This window comes from Carassius auratus, unplaced genomic scaffold (assembly GCF_003368295.1).
Source record: "Carassius auratus strain Wakin unplaced genomic scaffold, ASM336829v1 scaf_tig00217195, whole genome shotgun sequence".
NCBI lineage: Eukaryota > Metazoa > Chordata > Actinopteri > Cypriniformes > Cyprinidae > Carassius > Carassius auratus.
The window spans coordinates 1-20,099 of record NW_020528936.1 but is presented as its reverse complement, the minus strand read 5'-3'; the positions used below and the strand labels follow the sequence as shown (position 1 = coordinate 20,099).

The window sequence follows — 20,099 nt, the reverse complement described above, 5'->3', positions numbered from 1 at the left end:
GCTCCCTAACAAAAACCATTGTTATATTAGGCTACATGGACCTAAACTCTCGAGACGAGACTTATGACAGATAAAATATGTTACTAAATAAATACACGATTGTGATAGAGATTAAGAAGCCGACATCTGATTTCTCCAGCAGTCATATTTACCATGATTCACAGGGCTGACGCTCTCCAGATGCGGAGAAACTGCCTTTTTTCATAATCACTCCTCTAGCCCCAGCTGGGCCGCTTTGGCCCAAGGTTTTTGTCGGGCCAAAAAACCCGGGCTGTTGGCCCCGAGGAAGCCCGCGAAGAGGCATGATCAAGCACTGGAAGTGACAGTGGACAACGCGACTGACCCTGGCACTCACTAGCATGCCCGCTTTTGGCCGACAGTGGAAACGCAGCTAATATTGCCACCAATGGGCAAACCTGGACAAACCAGAGTCAGTGTTTCAGAAGAAGGCCAGGTCTCAGGGAAACAAAAAGCAGTTCAGAGATAAAGGACTGGTTCTGCGGCATAGGCCTCATGATAAACTTTATCCAATCAACCTTTGTACCATGCCAAATGAATGTTTGATTTACTCTTTTACTCTTAACTTGTATGTTTTGGTTGTAATAGATTACCCTGGATCACGACTGCAGACAAATTAATTTGATTTGATATTTTACCATTGAATGGCCTGACTTTAATGTTACAGGTGAATTTCCACCATAGCACTTACATTGTTCTCTTCGAGCCCGGAAACCCTCAGCATTACAGTAACTGAACTTACTGATCTGAACAGCTTTCACTTAACAGTCATACCTCCTTTCTGTAAAAAGTGCTTTTGATGAACTTTTAAATACTCCTCCTAGGGGATTCATGTAATAATCAACAAGCATTCAAATAATGCATCTCTTAAATTGTGACTGCAGTTGCATCTGATCAAAGGTGCATTCTTTAGCTTGGGTTAAACTAATTAATTTTACTTTGTTGGATCAGCAGCTATGCTAATAATGCCTCTATTTGTTTCTATGTTTTGCCACAGGATTTACATCCCGTGGTAACTAGGATTTACACAAGCTCCAGTCTGGATCCAGAACACCTGAGAAGAGATGATGCTGACCCTCAGAGGACCTCAGATGATACTAACCCTGAATCAACAACAGAACTAACAATTATTACTACAAGTGTGACTGCATCATATAATAATTATTAATTAATAATATTAATAATGTTCATCGTCTGGCTGACTATATCTTGTATGAATTTTTTTTTAAATCCTGTCTTACGTGCACAAACTTACAGTCACCACCATAAGCTACTACTAAATATTGTAGAAACATAATTTTCTCTAAAGTTGCTTTGTAACGATTTGTATTGTAAAAAGCGCTATACAAATAAACTTGAATTTAATTGAATATATAAACTGAACAATGTGTAATGATTACTTTCAATCATATAAGTTTTAATAATTTATTAGCAAAACAAAAATGCATTAATATAGATACTTAAATCAGCTTAATTTTTTTGCACACTAACTGAAGCAACTGCACTGCAGAATAAACCACTTCTGAGAGACAAAAGCCAGATATGCAGAAGATCAGGGTCTATTTTGCAGTAATGAATGGCTGACTACACAACTGTACATTACCTCTTACGTCTTCCCTTTCTGGGACCTTTGTCTGTAAAGTGTAAAAAGTCACTGGTTATCAGCTTTATGTCATCATGACAAGACAGCTGAATGACTGGATGTAAAGTAACTTGACATGTGATCCAAACAATAGCCTCATATTAGTCTGCATGTTGATTATGTTCCTGTTACTGCCACTTTTGTGCACCAACAGAAACCAATGGAAGGGCTCAACTACATCAGTGGAAATGGAGTTTAAAAGGCTGCATCCTCATCTAGGAGTAGGGTAGCTGTCGTACATCTCTCTGAGGTGCAGGATCAGCTGTGCCGTGTTGTGTCCGGTCAGGGCAGACACAGGGATGACCGTCTGATGGACGCGGCTCCTTAGAGCCTCCAGATTCTTTCTGGCCTCCGGCAGGTCCATTTTGTTGGCCACAATGGCATGAGGTCTGTGGGACAGCTGAGGATTGTACTGGTCCAGCTCGAAGCACAGCTGCTGGAGCTGCTCCCAGGGCTCTGCAGACGACATGTCCAACACAAACAGCAGAACCCGGCAGCGCTCAATGTGCCTGAGGAAAGAGATGCCAAGGCCACGGTTTAGATGAGCGCCGGGAATCAGCCCCGGAATATCAGCCACTGCCATGGAAATGGGGAGAGAAAAACAAGGGCTTTAAAGGCCTGAGAAGTTAGAGCCTCATCAGTTCTCTTAACAAGGCCAAGCAATGAACACACACATACACACACCTGCCAGCTGCTCATGGTCTCTGTATGTCACGATGCCCACGTGAGGCTTGAGCGTGGTGAAAGGGTATGCCGCCACAGCCGGCCGTGCATTAGAGATCGTACGCAACAGAGACGACTTGCCTGCATTTGGAAAGCCAACCTGTTCAGAAACCAGACAACTTCAGTCAAGTCACTTGCTCACAGTCAGTTTAGTTCATTTATTTTCAAAGTGCTATACAGTATACATAAAAAAAAAAAAAAAAAAATTTAGTAAGGGAAAGTTCTCATCATAAAACAATGACACAAAACCATACAATTCTAAAAGGCTATAGAGGAAGTGCATTTTAACTTTTAAAGCAACTTTTAAAAAGCCTAATTTAGGAGCAAATCTGATATGAAGTGTTACGTTGTTCCATAACTTAGGGGCAGCTACAGCAAAGGCCCTTTCACCCCTTCTCTTAAATTTCATTCTCGTGAACAAGCAAAGGCCCTTTGTCTGCTGACCTTAAACACATAAGGGGCTTATAGTCCTGAAGGAGCTCAGACAGAGATGACGGAGCTAATCCATTTAGGATCTTATAAACAAACATTTAAAGTTTAAAATCAACTCTGACTTGAACGGCAAACCAAAGGCCAAAATGGGAGAGATGTGATCATATTTGAGGGTCCCAGACAAAAGTCTGACTGCAGCATTTTGTACTATTTGCAGCCGACTCAAAGATGTTTGGGAGACGCCAATATAGAGTTAGTTACAATAGTCAAGTTTTGAGAACACAAAAGCATGGATCAACATCTCCAAATAAGAGGGTCACTGCAGTCAACCGGATCCAGTACGTATCCAGACCAGATGTTGGATCAGCACCTAGAGAAGACCTCTACAGCCCTCTACATCTGCATTTTTTTTTTCATTTAAGACTTCTGGCTAAGGTGAAACCATTTTTTAACCCATCCAAATTTATGCTGCAGCAACTGGGGAGCAGTTGGGGGTTTAGTGGACAGAGTCGTGGTATTGGGGGTTTAGAGTTAGTGTTAGAGACCTTGTCTCAGAGGAGCACCAGGACAAGACCACAGGAAACAGATGATTCTTCTGCACAATCTGACTTTGCTGCAGCCTGGAATTGAACTACTGGAGTTTCGGTTCCTTGCCGCTGTCGCCTCTGGCTTGCTTAGTTGGGGTCACTTCATCTAGCGATATCATTGACTTGATTGCAAATTAATGCACAGACACTATTTAAACTGAACAGAGATGACATCACTGAATTCAGTGATGAACTGCCTTTAACTATCATTTTGCATTATTGACACACTGTTTTCCTAATTAATGTTGTTCAGTTGCTTTGACGCAATGTATTTTGTTTAAAGCGCTATATAAATAAAGGTGATTGATTGATTGATTGATTGTGTTAGCTTTAACTGTTATGCTGATGATACTCAGTTCTACATTTCTTTGTGGCCCAGAGAAACACACCAATTTGAAAAATAATGGAATTTGTAGTCGATATAAAAACCTGGATGAGGATAAATTTCTTACTGCTAAATTCTGTGGCAAATCCTTTCCCTACTTGGCTCCCAAACTCTGGAATAACCTAACAATAATCTAACATTGTTCGGGAGGCCGACACACTCTGTCCATTTAAATCTAGATTAAAGACATCTCTTTAACCTGCCTTACACACAACAGGCTAACACATTTCTAATATTTAAATCTTTTAAAGGATTTTTAGGCTGCATTAATTAGGAAAACTGGAACCGGGAACACTTCCAATAACACCCAATGTACTTGCTACATTGTTAGAAGAATGGCATCTATGGTAATATTAGTTGGTTTCTCTCTTATTCCAAGGACACTGTAGCCATGACTTTTATTTGCTGGTGGATGTTTGTGTCGCAAGTGATATTGCATTGTACTTGCACTAGGGATGCACCGAATCCAGGATTCGGATTCGGCCGAATACTGGGCTTTTTGACGGGGTTCGGTTTCGGCCGAACCTTAGGTTTTTTTTTCACTGAACCGAACCCTAGGCTTGCGTAGCTGGTCGACGTCACGCGGCCGTTGATTGCGTGAAGGTGTTTATGTGAGGAGGAACACGGCCCGACAGTTTGCTCTAAAGTAAACTGTTCAGGAATCTTGAGTGTCTGGGACAATTTATACCGTAGCGATACAGAGCTAGCCAGTCACATTGGGTGCTGACGTGGAGATAAACGCTTTTTTCGGTGAGCCTTTGATTCCTCTTAGAGAGGATCCACTTCAGTGGTGAAAGACAAACCAGCAAAGATTTCCATTGCTGGCAAAAATCTACCTCTGTGCCAAGTGAAAGACTTTTCAGTACTGCTGGGGACAATCATTCCCACACTCGCAATCGGCTGTCACCTGTTAATGCAGAGCGTCTTGTTTTTTTTTTGTTTTTTTTTATGAAACTCATTTCATGTGAAAGATTAGAGGTTTTACATTAATTTAATTATGATGCAGGAGGTGTGTGTGATCTTCCGTAATATTTTTTCGTAATATTTGGCTACCATTCTAACCGTAGCCTATCCTACTGTTATAAACGAAAACTAAACAGCCTACTATCCATGTTTATTGAGTTAATGTTCAATTACATTCATTTCAGTTAAGTGACCAAACATATTCTGATTTATAAAAAAATTTTTGCTGCACTTTTATTGAAAGGTTTTGGTTGTTTACCTGGGTAAGCATAAGCTTGGTAACTGTTAATTGTCAAAAAAGTTTTTCTCACTTGTCATCCTGGCATAATGTTGCCTATTCTTTTTTTTTTTTTTTTTTTTTTTTTTTTACAGTTTAAATAAAATACAATGAAAAATACATTGCCGTGGACGTTGTTAACTTCATTAATTTGGTTTTACTGTGTTAATGGAATAAGGATGCGTGTAGGATTCGGTATTCGGTTTCGGATTCGGCCGAATCTTAAACAGTTGATTCGGTATTCGGCCGAACCCCAAAAATCTGGATTCGGTGCATCCCTAACTTGCACTACTGCTTTATGTTAATACCGCGTAGCATTTTATGCAAGTAACTTCGTTGTCCTTTCTGTTGAAATGGGCCTACTTTTCGCTCGCTAAAAATCAGCTAAATATGTCTGTAGGCACACACACACACACACGCACGCACGCATTTTCTCCTTTCCGAAGCGCTCAGCCAGTTGCGCTCCTGAGGCGTCTGTCGTTTGCTAAGCATCCATCAGCTGCGATATCCATTACAACAAGGACATTTTAGTAATGGATTTCCACCACCGAAAGACCCTTGCTGTAACTCTGCTAAAAGATTTATTTTTGAAGAAAAGTAAAAAACTCTGCAGTGTTTGGGTGCATCCCATTTTTCAAAAACATTGGGGAATTTCACCCCGAAGGAAGCTGATTGAGTTGAGGTTCTTGTCACATGACCTGGTGCGCTTGAGTCATTCTGAAAACTTGAGATGTTTTTAACTAGATTTGGTGCAGATGGGCCTGGAAAAATCGCGACCGTGTCTCTTCCATTAAGAGCGTGCATAACGCATTTGAAATAACAAACTTGAGCACAAAAAAAAAGACTTGATATCTGAACGACACCTTCGTTAAACGGTCAATATGAGCATCCCTAACTGGCATATAAACATAACATACAAAATTTATTTTAAGCTACACAAAGTCAACATGTTGGTATTTCTTGCTCTGAATCTGCCATAAAATAAAAGTTTACTGATCTTTGAAAAGGTGTATCTGCGTTGTCATGCCATTAGCATTATATTAGTTAAAACTGGTCTTAGAACGACAATATTAACGTTTATCGCGATAATTTCTTGGACAATTTATCGTCCAGCAAAATTTGTTATTGTGACAGGCCTAGTAATAACAGTAATAATAGATTTTTGTTTTTTAATTTACAAATTACCTCAAACACGATACACAGCATTTCCTTTAGACTGGTCGGGTTTGTGAGCCCAGGAAAATACAGTATGCATTCAGCAGATTAATTTTTTGTTGGGTGATGGACCTTGTTGGGAAACCAAATACTACATTGCTGATCTGGAGCCATCTACATTCATGTCATCCATCTGCGTTTGTAAAAATGTCTTCAAGATCCAGTGATCGCAATCACCTGGCTGGTCAGGTTTGGTGAGGCTTTCTCCAAACTAGCCAAACACAAACAAGACAACGATAAATGAAATATGTTAACAAGAAATGTGGGAATGATTCCTATTTCAAAGAGATTGTGTGCAGACGAGGAGTTCATGCACTTCATCTACAGCGATATCATTGACTTGATTTCAAATAAATGCACAGACACTATTTAAACTGAACAGAGATGATATCACTGAATTCAATGATGAACTGCCTTTAACTGTCATTTTGCATTATTGACACACTGTTTTCCTAATGAATGTTGCTCAGTTGCTTTGACGCAATGTATTTTGTTTAAAGTACTATATAAATAAAGGTGACTTGACTCGCTTAAAGTGGGATTTATACTTTCACCTGGCTCTGATTCGTGAGCCTCCGCTGACTGCGCGTGCAGCTTCCCTAAACAGACAAGGCTTTCTTAAGTGAACCATCCTAACAGGTTTGTGTAGCATCTTCACAGGACATGTAAACTCGGTCAGTACTTCATAAATAGGACGAGGCAGTTTACTGTCAGTGATTTGTCATGTCGTGCAGCATCCAGTGTAGCATCACTGATTGGTAATAATGAGTCTGCTTGCGTCCTGTTAAAAGGGTGCATTTAAACATTTTATTTAGGCTACTTTCTTGTTTAAATGTATTATTTCTTTGATTATTTAAGTGTTTTACAGGCTGTGTTTTCACTGACGAAAGTGCTAAAATAAACATGCACGTTTGTTAATAGATGACTGAGCCTCATTTATTATTATTTGTGTTTCAAATATTACATTATACACATATACATACATTCACACACACACACACACACACACATATATATACAGTATATGCATATATAGAATCGATATATAGAATCAATGTCATAAAAAAAAAAAAAAAAAAGCATTAAATCGAAAAAACTTTTTTTTTGCCCAGCCCTAAAAGGGACCATAATCATTTAAAATGTGTGTCAGTACGTTATAAATAGAACACAGCAACAGTTTTCTGTCTGGGATTTGTCATCCAGTGTAGACAGCATAATGGGTTCTATTGTATTTTGTCATGCTGAGCTGCTCGTGTCCAGTGTAGACACTGTGTTAGAGAGAAGAATTTGTTCAGCCCATTCCCTCATGAAGCTTCAAATATTCAGTTTTGATTTCTACAGAAGCTTCGAAGCCCAAATTTTTTTTATTTGGACCTGCCCTAAAACATTCCAGGACTATTCTCCTTATAGTCAACAGCTAGGTACTTCCGCCTACTTAACCTCTGAATTTATCTGTTTGTCAAATTCTAGACCATCAAAGATAACACCCCGATTTTTAACCCAAGGCTTCACAGATAAAGTTTTATTGCCTAGGGTTATTTTAGGTGCACTAAAAGAATTTGATGGACCGAACACAATTATTTAAGTTTTACTCCCATTAAAATGTAAAAAATTTAAGACGACCAGGATTTCACATCAAACAGGCAAGATATAAGTGCTTCCAAACCATTTGATCTCTGTTTTAAGGGCAGATAGATTTGAGTATTGCCTGCATAGCAATGGAATGACAGACCATGCTTTCTAAAAATAGAACCCAAAGGGAATATATAGAGTGAAATAAGAATAGGACCTAAAATGGAGCCCTGGGGAACACCACACGACAAAAAAGCTACCTCAGAAGAGTGTTCACCAATGTTAACTCTGAAACTTCGATTTGAAAGAGTAACAGTAGGTTGACAAACAAAATGGGTAATACCGCCGTGTGTACTAAGTCAGTCGCGTTATGCTACAAACCTGCATTTAAATGCGGCTACAATTTATTTATTTTACTTAAATTACATGAAAGCAAGTAACGAAGACTCCATTTAAAATCAATGAAGTTGTCAATTAATGAAGCTCCTTTTTACAATGTGTACATTTTGTAGATGAAAATGAGAGAACTTGAGTTTATACGTGAAGACGTTTTATTAATCAGTCCATTCTTAAGAGTTTCAATGATTTCGTTAAATCATGCTGGTTTAATTTATTGTTTCTTGTTTTAATTAGCCCTAAATAATGGAAGCGAAATTATACAGTGCCTCACGTTTTACTAAAATAAAGAAAATAAATGTACAATACACGCAAGCCTAGCTCACTAAAATAGGCTACCACTTTTAATGCTCCGATGCAAAGAAAACCCCAATTTCTTTTGAATAATTTAACACATAATTCATATTATATAAATAATACTGCACACCTATTAAATGTGTCAGATCTAAAATATGGTGTAGAGAAAATATAAGCACAGGCTCATAGGCTTGACATGTATCCTGCTTGAATTCGTTCTAAGAAATGCACATAACTTCATAAGGACTTAACTTTCATTTGTGAATATTAAATATTTTATTTCATTTTCTCCGACTGCAGCCCTCAAATGTAACAAATCAGTCAGGCAAAGCTGCACGTCTATTTGCAAAAATGTGCATTTATGCAATTGTTTGAAAACTTGTGATTAAAGCACTTTGCAGACGCCGTGGCGGATGGCCACCTACTGTAAACCATTCAAGAGCACTTCCTTTTATGCCTACATAGTGTTCCAAAGGAGCAAGCAGGATTGCATGGCCCACAGTGTCAAAACCAGCACTCAAGTCTAGGAGCGCTAGCACAGCATGATCCCCAGAGTCACCAGTTATTAAAATTATCACAGTCATTTAAAACCTTCAGAAGTGCGGCATCAGTCGAGTGGTGTTTTCTAAAACCTGATTGAAAAACTTCAAAAAGATCTTATTTTGTATTCAGAAAGCTTTGTAGTTTTTGCAGAACTATTTTTTCTAAGATCTTTGAAATGGGTCTATAGTTGGCTAAAACAGAAGGGTCCAAGTTCGGCCTCTTAAGCAAGGGATAAATGCATCAGGTACAATACTACTTCCCAAACATTGATTTATCGTGGTCACAAAATAAGGACCCAAAGCATCAAAAATTTGTTTGAAGAAATATGGTGGAATGGCATCAATAGAGGAGCTAGACGGCTTTAACCCACACACTACTTCTTGAAGATATATAAAGGAGATGTCATAAACTGGCTCATGTTCCCCTTTCTTGTGTTTGGATTTGTTACTTCCTGTCTAGAGTGTCATTTGTAGTCAACTAGTCCTATTGTTTCACTGGTCGTCTTGATTGCTTTTACAGGTGTTTCTTGTTACCTTTGTATAAATAGCCCAGTGTTTGAGTTAATCGGTTGTCAGTCATTGTCTTTGATAAGTTGTGTCTGTTTCCGGGTTCTCTCTGTGTTTGATTCTATGTTTGGGGATTTGGTTTACCTTTTGTGATATTAAATGTTCCACTGGTTGCATTTGGATCCTACCTTGGCTCTTCCTTTCGCTGACGTATTACAGAACGACTGACCAATATGGATCCAGCAAGCAGTGGAAGTTACACAAATTCTGTCAGGGAGATCTGCCCATTGAGAACTATGGGGAATTACAAGATGGAAATATAGAAAATGTATTTACACTTGCTTTGTCCTCCGTTTATGACACTGACTCACTGTGTTGCCAGTTTTAATCTGAACAGCTCTTAATGCCGAGTGTGCACTTGGATGGTTAGATGCATGATGGGCTAGTATATATATATATATATATATATATATATATATATATATATATATATATATATATATATATATATATATACACACACACACATACATACATACATACATACATACATATATAGGGGATATATCAGGGATTTTTTTCAGGCCATATCGCCAAGCCCTACCTATAGCATATGGAAACATCCGTTATGTGAAATATTTTGCAGATGGTTTGTGTTTTAAGGTCATGTCAGCTTACTTTCCAATTTTACTTGTTCAATTGTTAGAATAATAGTTAGATGTTACATTAAAAGAAAATTTTTCATACCACAGGATTTCTCAACTCCACAAAGGGATAGTCCACTCAAAAACGAAAAATCTTCATGCAAAACGTTTCTTTTTTTGGGTAACATTAAGGATACTTTGAGTATTCATTTTTTGCTTTAGTTTTATCTGATGTCAGTGGGCTCCAAATGTTGGTCCATACATTTGTTAAAAAAAATCTTCCTGTGTGTTTCACAGAGACATTAAATGCATCCAGGTTTGGAAGGACATGAAAGTGAGTGATTTTGGACTGCTGGGATCCGTACTGACCAGTGCAGCGTGGGCCATGGTGTGCAGCTCCAACTGAACCACACGCTCCTGGCCCTTCTCTCCTGGCGTGGCTGTCAGGGGTGCTCTGTTCTCATTGGACAGGAAGAAGCGGTTCCCCTTCCCCCCAGAACCCCCAAATGCAACCGCATACAGCTGGCCGTGCTGCGCAAGGTCTGCCAGCGTCCTGCCCTCCTCTTTGACAAGCGTGCCGACAGGAACCTGCAATCAAAGCATGACACGGTACAAGTGACTTCATAACCCAGCTGCTATTCAGCCAGGCCTGTGTTTTCAAGGACAGTGTTGACTGTAAAGGGAACTCACTGATATGTAGGTGGGGCTGGCATTGCGTCCAAAGCAGTTTTTGCTGCTTCCTGCTTCTCCATCTTTTCCACGATACACCGCTGACACAGAGGACAGTGATTTTACCTGCCGGTCCACTGCAGAGAAGAAATTTTATTTGAAAACTTATTTAATCTGTATTTAACTATGTAGGAATTTAAATAATTGTCTGGCCTTATTTATTTAAATGACAAGTTACTTTGTTACTTCCTGCACTTGCTATTCTTCAGTACGATAAAGTACTACATTTGTTATAATATGTTTTAATAAATCAACAGACTTGAAAAAAAAAGAAAACTGAAATGGCAGCTGTGGCCAATGACTAATCCTCTGCTCCCATCCCATGGTTATAACTGTAATTTCATTTTCATCTTAAGTCTTTATTTTTTGCTAAGAGACATTTTTGAAATTCATGTCGTCTTCATGAATTCGAAAGTGAACCTTTAATAAATGTAATTTTTACTGCACAATGTTGAGAAATAATAAATGCTTTAAAAAAATAATAATAAATAAATAAATATATATAGTATAAATATATAAATATACAAATATTTATAGTAGGTGTAACGGTGGTTAGCCTCTGGCAATTACGTTTTGGTTGCACCAGCAACTACAGCAAAGTCTGAAGTGTGGAAAATTTTGACCATGTTTATAATGAGAAAAATGAGTGAATAATGACGCACCATCAGTGAGCGCAGGAACGTGCTGAAGACATCTACAAGTGGATTCAATTATTTTCCTCCACAAAAACATGTAGACTTAGCCTAATCTCTGTGAGTAAATCAAATGTTAACTAAATCATTGAGTCTTAAATGCATAATGTGGACAGAGTATTTACGATAATGCTGACATTTTTCTTTTATTATTAAATGTCAGCTTGCAAAGCAAATCCGGCGGAGCCTTTATCTTAATTTCGTTATTGCCAAATACTCATCTTAAATAAAAATGTATCAATTTAATTTGTTAAAGACTCGTTTTTATTGGTGTGTTGGTCTATTTATAGGCTAATTGAGCCTATGTCTATTTAGAGTGCTGAGATGTTAAGATGTCACACAGGACTTATTTTATTTCTTTATTCCAACTTCCAAGTGGTCTAGTCTACGTTAGTTATGAATAAATTATTTTAAAACATGCATAAATGACTCATTCTTGACAAAAGGCAAGAGCTGTGTATGTGCGCACATTTGAATAATGTCGGGCTGTAAACGGGTTCGGGCTTTTAAAAAGCTGTCAATCAAAATGTACTTGTCGGGCTCGGGCCGAAACCTGTCGGGCTCGGGTCCTGTCAGGCCTAACTTTCATGGCCCGATTACAGCTCTACCATGCTTCCGAACAAATGTAATTCACCATTCTGGGCTGCTCCAGGACAGCTGTCTCTCCGAGCACGGTACTGTCTGTGAGTGTGGCGGAGTAACGGAGCCCTTATTCAACTCTGCAGTGTTTGTGAGAGCGGCCCACTTCTCCACCCCATTTACAGAGTGAAATTCTCTGACTACCTTTATCTCCCAGGGCCCATATTCATAAAAAATCTTAATGCAAAAAGTAGCTCCTAGTGACAAAATTCTAAGAAAATTCTAAGAAATGTGGGCGTTTACTCTTAAAATTAAAGAAAAAATCATAGTAAAGAAAAAAGTAATTCAGAAAGCATCTTAATTCTTAAAAGTGGTCTTAAGGTCAAACTTGTTAAGAGCACAGACGAGGACTTAAGAGGCTTAAGAGTTTCTTTAGCAGAGGAGAAAATGGCAGAAAGACGAAGAGGCGGAAATAATGTGTTGCAGACAATGGATGACAGTGAGTTAATAAGACGCTATAGATTAGATCGTGCAGGGATCATGTTTGTGACTGATCTTATTAGAGATTTGCTAACATTTCCGACACAGCGCAGAAATGCCATATCGCCAGAAATGAAAGTAATCACTACATTACGATATTTGGCAACTGGGAAAATGCAACAATGCAATAGTGATGATCTGGGTCTCTCACAACCTTCTGTAAGTAGAGTGATCACACAAACAATTACAGCACGTTCAGAACATCTTATTGTGTCGCAGTTCATTTAGTTTCCACTGGAGATTCCCACCTTTCAAGCTCAAAAACCTGCATTATGAATATAGTAGGCTTATAGGTGCGCACAAGCAGGGGGAATGAACCGTTAATAGTTTGTGCTATACGCTCCCATGTCTGCTTCTTGTCCCTTGCTGTGACAACCGGCCCAAATTTTCCTTTAAGAATGGCCTTGTGTTCATCCACTAACTGGGCTAACAGTAAACTGTTCCTCTGTCCAGTTTGGCTTTCTCGCACTTCTTGGTTTTGATCCATTGTTTGACACATTAAAACCAACATTCAAACCGCCACTTCAATCAATGTAATTGGAAAGAGTGGAACAATTTTTCTCATTCTAAGCCAATAAAATACATTATAGGAAATTAAAAGCATGGTAAATAAAAAAAGGATTTATATACACACATATAATGACTGTTTATGTGTGTGTGTGTGTGTGTGTGTGAGAAAGAGAGAGAGACAGAGAGAGAGAGAGAGAGAGAGAGAGAGAAAGGTCAAATAGGAAAAATTACGCATGTAAATTCAAAGTGAGAATTAGAATAGACCCTATACTTAAAATCAAAAATTTTTTCCTTCTTGGACTACCAACCAATCACAGTCTTCAAAAGATTGTGTCATACATAGCAATCGGGGTCAACTCGCCTCCTCACTAAGAAGAAAGTTTTCCTTACTCAGAGTTGATCTCAGATCGTTCCCGAATCGCTCTTAAGCTAAGACTCCTACATAAAAGTTTTTAAGCTAAATTAAGAGTTTTCTGAGAGGATTCTTAGAATCTTTATGAATACGGGCCCAGGACTGTTGTTAAATCTTCCAAAAGTTTTGGCTTGGGGTCCTTCACATGCGGCAGAGCACTTTCCACCACACCAATAACACGTGGCTGCAACATGCTCGGAGAGACAGCCCGTATGAGTGGGGGTGGTGATTTTAATGCTGTCTTAAATCCTGCACTAGATAAATCTCTCCATTATACTACAGTGCAGCTAACCATAATTCCTCTAAGTCAGGGGTCGGCAACCTACAGTGGCACACAGAGGGGTAACTGCAGGCACGCGAGTAATAGGGAAAACTGATCAAATATAATGTAGCGATTCCGTATCGATTCATAAAAGTCGCATGGCAACACTGAACTATATGAGCTTCTGAATGTTACTTTTTGCACAGTGCGATCTCAGATCTCTGTAGTGTATCAGACCCGTACCAGTGTAACGGATGAGCAGTTCATTGATTCATTGGTTGTGAACTAATGAATCATGGTTCGTTGAATCTAAAACAATGCAAACCCAAAGCTTTAGCTTTTGAATTCAGGCATATTAAACAAACTCTCTCTAAGATAGATGACTGGCCTGGCGCCAGCATGGCTGGATCGAAATTACTTTATGACTCCCTTATGGCATATTCCACAGTCACGTGAGCAGCCTCAGAGGAGAAACGAAACACATTCCACAACTCACGCGCACACACACACACACACACACACACCTTTCTGTACGCTCTTTATGTAAGTCCTTAATAAGATGTATTTTGATAGGTTTGTGCTGGGTTAACAGTGTTAACCAGTTTATGCGATGGATATGATTTTATGATTTATTACTGGGAAATGTTTCTCCTAATGAATGTTCTCATATCAGAGTCATGATTCTGTAAACCCTACTCCTGACCAGCTCAGATGTCATTCCATAATCAAGATTAGAGTATCTGCAATTTTATCGTGTGTTTAATCAAACTTAAAATGTGTGCAATCCTGCATATGAATGAAACTTTTATGTTTCCTCTACCTTTACATGTAATTTTTGATATATCTGTTTAACCGTCATGCTTTGAAGGACTCACTTTATAAAAGGAAATTAATGTCAAAATGTATTAATCTGGAATTACCAACTTGCTTGAATATAACTGATGAATTCTGATAAGCTTTAACTCACTTGATTGGGTGTTTCCCAGAGACAAGGGAACATTTTTCCCGCTTCAGATCGCGGACGTTCATTGGATGTTGCGCAAACAGAGGTGTGAACCTCGTTGGTGTCGCTGTTGGACAGTGTTTTCTCTACTTCCTGTTGGCCTTCTGTAGCTAATCATAGCTCTGTGTAGCTGTTTTTATTTTATATTTTTTCTCTATAATCTTTCTTACTATCACTGTCTGTTTGTTTGTTTTTTATATTGTAAAATATAACTTAATTCACACCATATTTCTGATATTATCGATCAATCTTATCAGATTAACTTTGATCGTTCACTCTTCCGTGACTGCAGTACACCTGCAAAGCGTAGCACTCGTTAGCTTGTCATTAGCGTTTTCTTTTCTCCTCTCCTCTCCTCTCTCACGCTGCAGTTTTCCACAAGTTCATCAAACAACCGCAGTAAGAATATTTCATCAAGCACGGTAAGTAATGGCTTCTCCTACAATTGTTATTTGCACCTCTTGCCACATGTACAGTTTATCTATCTCTGTCGCTGATGAGGGATTCACATGTGATAAATGCAGGGAATAGTTAGGCTGACAGAGAAGATTTCAGAATTAGAGACACGCATCCAAACTTTAATTGAGGACAGTAAGAATGTTAGGGCTCTAGATATGGCTTTGGATGCGTCTAGCTCAGGGATTCCTGTACATTGTCCGGTTCCAGCAGAGCCCCTGCAGCAGGGCAACTGGGTGACGGTGAGGCAGCGTAGTCGTGGGTCAAAACACCGCTCTTCTGTTCCGATCAAAACATTAAACAGGTTTCTCCCCACTCAGTGATGCACCCACTGAGAAACCTGATGAAAGTGCTCTAGTTATTGGTGATTCTATTGTACGGAAACGTGAATATAGAGACACCAGCCACCATAGTCAAATGTTTACCGGGAGCCAGAGCGCCTGACATCTTGGCAAATTTAAAAGTGCTGGCTAATGCTAAGCGTAAATACAGTAAGATTGTTATTCATGCCGGCGCTAATGATGTTCGACTTCGCCAGTCGGAGATCACTAAAAATAACTTTAAAGAGGTGTGTGAACTTGCAAGCACGATGTCAGACACTGTAATATGCTCTGGTCCCTCCCTGCTTACCGTGGTGACGAGATGCATAGCAGATTGTCATCACTCAATGGCTGGATGTCTAAGTGGTGCCCACAGAATAACATAGGTTTCATAGACAATTGGACGAGCTTTTGGGGCAGACCTGACCTGTTTAAAAGAGATGGTCTTCATCCCTCCTGGGGTGGTGCTGCTCTTCTGTCTAGAAATATGGCACATAGTCTTAGTGTTTATACTTGACTAACTGGGGCCCAGGTCAGGAAGCAACAGACTGGCTAAACCGACCGTCTGCTAGCTGCCTCCCGTCACAGAGGTCAGTTAATTCTCAGCACATAGAGACTCTTTCACCTAGATATCACACTATAGAGACTGTGTCTGTTCCCCGAACTAGAAAATACAAAAAACGTCCAAACCAAGTTAAGGTTAACAATTTAGGTTCAACAAATAAAAAACAAATGCAATATGGATAAACAAATGATAAAGATTGGCTTATTGAATATCAGATCCATTTCTACGAAAACACTTTTTGTAATAATATGATAACTGATCATAATATAGATGTGCTCTGTTTGACAGAAACTTGGGCTAAAACCTTGATGATTACATTATTTTAAATGAGTCCACCCCCCAAGATTATTGTTATAAACACGAGCCGCGTCTAAAAGGCAAAGGGGGAGGAGTTGCTTCAATTATAACAACGTTTACAGGATTTCTCAGAGGGCAGGCTTCAAGTATAACTCGTTTGAAGTAATGGTGCTTCATATAACATTATCCAGAGAAACCCAATGTTAATGATAAATCCCCTGTTATGTTTGTACTGGCTACTGTATACAGGCCACCAGGGCACCATACAGACTTTATTAAAGAGTTTGGTGATTTTACATCCGAGTTAGTTCTGGCTGCAGATAAAGTCTTAATAGTTGGTGATTTTAATATCCATGTCGATAATGAAAAAGATGCATTGGGATCAGCATTTATAGACATTCTGAACTCTATTGGTGTTAGACAACATGTTTCAGGACCTACTCATTGTCGAAATCATACTCTAGATTTAATACTGTCACATGGAATTGATGTTGATAGTGTTGAAATTATTCAGCCAAGTGATGATATCTCAGATCATTATTTAGTTCTGTGTAAACTTCATATAGCCAAAATTGTAAATTCTACTTCTTGTTACAAGTATCGAAGAACCATCACTTCTACCACAAAAGACTGCTTTTTAAGTTATCTTCCTGATGTATCCGAATTCCTTAGCATATCAAAACCTCAGAACAACTTGATGATGTAACAGAAACTATGGACTCTCTCTTTTCTAGCACTTTAAATACAGTTGCTCCTTTACGCTTAAGGAAGGTTAAGGAAAACAGTTTGACACCATGGTATAATGAGCATACTCGCACCCTAAAGAGAGCAGCCCGAAAAATGGAGCGCAGCTGGAGGAAAACAAAACTAAAGGTATTTCGTATTGCTTGGCGGGAAAGTAGCATATCCTATAGAAAAGCATTAAAAACTGCTAGATCTGATTACTTTTCTTCTCTTTTAGAAAAAAACAAACATAACCCCAGGTATTTATTCAATACAGTGGCTAAATTAACGAAAAATAAAGCCTCAACAAGTGTTGACATTTCCCAACACCACAACAGTAATGACTTTATGAACTACTTTACTTCTAAAATCGATACTATTAGAGATAAAATTGCAACCATTCAGCCGTCAGCTACCGTATCACATCAGACAGTGCACTATAGACCCCCTGAGGAACAGTTCCACTCATTCTCTACTATAGGAGAGGAAGAATTGTATAAACTTGTTAAATCATCTAAACCAACAACATGTATGTTAGACCCTATACCATCTAAGCTCTTAAAAGAGGTGCTTCCAGAAGTCATAGGTCCTCTTCTGACTATTATTAATTCCTCATTGTCATTAGGATATGTCCCCAAAACCTTCAAACTGGCTGTTATTAAGCCTCTCATAAAAAAGCCACAACTTGACCCCAGAGAACTTGTTAATTATAGACCAATCTCGAATCTCCCTTTTCTGTCCAAGATACTAGAAAAGGTGGTATCCTCACAATTATATTCCTTCTTAGAGAATAATGGTATATGTGAGGATTTCCAGTCAGGATTTAGACCGTATCATAGTACTGAGACTGCTCTCCTTAGAGTTACAAATGATCTGCTCTTATCATCTGATCGTGGGTGTATCTCTCTATTAGTTTTATTGGATCTTAGTGCTGCGTTTGACACAATTGACCACAACATTCTTTTGCATAGACTTGAACACTTTGTTGGCATCAGTGGAAGTGCATTAGCATGGTTTAAATCGTACTTATATGACCGCCATCAGTTCGTAGCAGTGAATGAAGATGTATCATATCGATCACAAGTGCAGTATGGAGTACCTCAAGGCTCAGTACTAGGGCCGCTACTCTTCACGCTTTATATGTTACCCTTTGGAGATATCATCAGGAAACATGGTGTTAGCTTTCACTGTTATGCTGATGATACGCAGCTCTATATTTCCTCGCAGCCTGGTGAAACACACCAATTTGAAAACTAATGGAATGCATAGTCGATATAAAATATTGGATGACGAGTAATTTCTTACTGCTAAATTCAGAAAAAACAGAGGTGTTAATCATAGGGCCTAAAAACTCTGCTTGTAATAACCTAGAACACTGTCTAAGACTTGATGGTTGCTCTGTCAATTCTTCGTCATCAGTTAGGAACCTAGGTGTGCTACTTGATCGCAATCTTTCCTTAGAAAGCCACGTTTCTAGCATTTTTAAAACGGCATTTTTCCATCTCAAAAATATATCTAAATTACGGCCTATGCTCTCAATGTCAAATGCAGAAATGTTAATCCATGCATTTATGACTTCAAGGTTAGACTATTGTAATGCTTTATTGGGTGGTTGTTCTGCACGCTTGGTAAACAAACTACAGCTAGTCCAAAATGCAGCAGCAAGAGTTCTTACTAGAACCAGGAAGTATGACCATATTAGCCCGGTCCTGTCCACACTGCACTGGCTCCCTATCAAACATCGTATAGATTTTAAAATATTGCTTATTACTTATAAAGCCCTGAATGGTTTAGCACCTCAGTATTTGAATGAGCTCCTTTTACATTATACTCCTCTACGTCCGCTACGTTCTCAAAACTCAGGCAATTTGATAATACCTAGAATATCAAAATCAACTGCGGGCGGCAGATCCTTTTCCTATTTGGCGCCTAAACTCTGGAATAACCTATCTAACATTGTTCGGGAGGCAGACACACTCTTGCAGTTTAAATCTAGATTAAAGACCCATCTCTTTAACCTGGCATACACATAACATACTAATATGCTTTTTAATATCCAAATCCGTTAAAGGATTTTTAGGCTGCATTAATTAGGTAAACCGGAACCGGAAACACTTCACATAACACCGTACTTTCTACATCATTAGAAGAATGGCATCTACGCTAATATTTGTCTGTTTCTCTCTTGTTCCGAGGTCACCGTGGCCACGAGAATCCAGTCTGTGTCCAGATCAGAGGGTCACTGCAGTCACCCGGATCCAGTACGTATCCAGACCAGATGGTGGATCAGCACCTAGAAAGGACCTCTACTGCCCTGAAAGACAGCGGAGACCAGGACAACTAGAGCCCCAGATACAGATCCCCTGTAAAGACCTTGTCTCAGAGGAGCACCAGGACAAGACCACAGGAAACAGATGATTCTTCTGCACAATCTGACTTTGCTGCAGCCTGGAATTGAACTACTGGTTTCGTCTGGTCAGAGGAGAACTGGCCCCCCAACTGAGCCTGGTTTCTCCCAAGGTTTTTTTCTCCATTCTGTCACCGATGGAGTTTCGGTTCCTTGCCGCTGTCGCCTCTGGCTTGCTTAGTTGGGGTCACTTCATCTACAGCGATATCATTGACTTGATTGCAAATAAAAAGACACTATTTCAACTGAACAGAGATGACATAACTGAATTCAATGATGAACTGCCTTTAACTATCATTTTGCATTATTGAGACACTGTTTTCCAAATGAATGTTGTTCAGTGCTTTGACGCAATGTATTTTGTTTAAAGCACTATATAAATAAAGGTGATTGATTGATTGATT

At 39.0% G+C, this 20,099-nt stretch overlaps 1 protein-coding gene across 1 annotated transcript; it reads right to left on the bottom strand.

Moving 5' to 3' along the window:
- Positions 1 to 1,343: 1,343 nt before the first annotated feature.
- Positions 1,344 to 11,006, bottom strand: LOC113100127 (mitochondrial ribosome-associated GTPase 2; the record flags this gene model as incomplete). The annotated part of the gene is given in 4 exon segments (XM_026264997.1): positions 1,344 to 2,236; positions 2,345 to 2,483; positions 10,570 to 10,788; positions 10,891 to 11,006. Coding segments are annotated over 4 exon segments (839 nt in total), but the record flags the coding sequence as incomplete, so codon positions are not given.
- Positions 11,007 to 20,099: the final 9,093 nt, after the last annotated feature.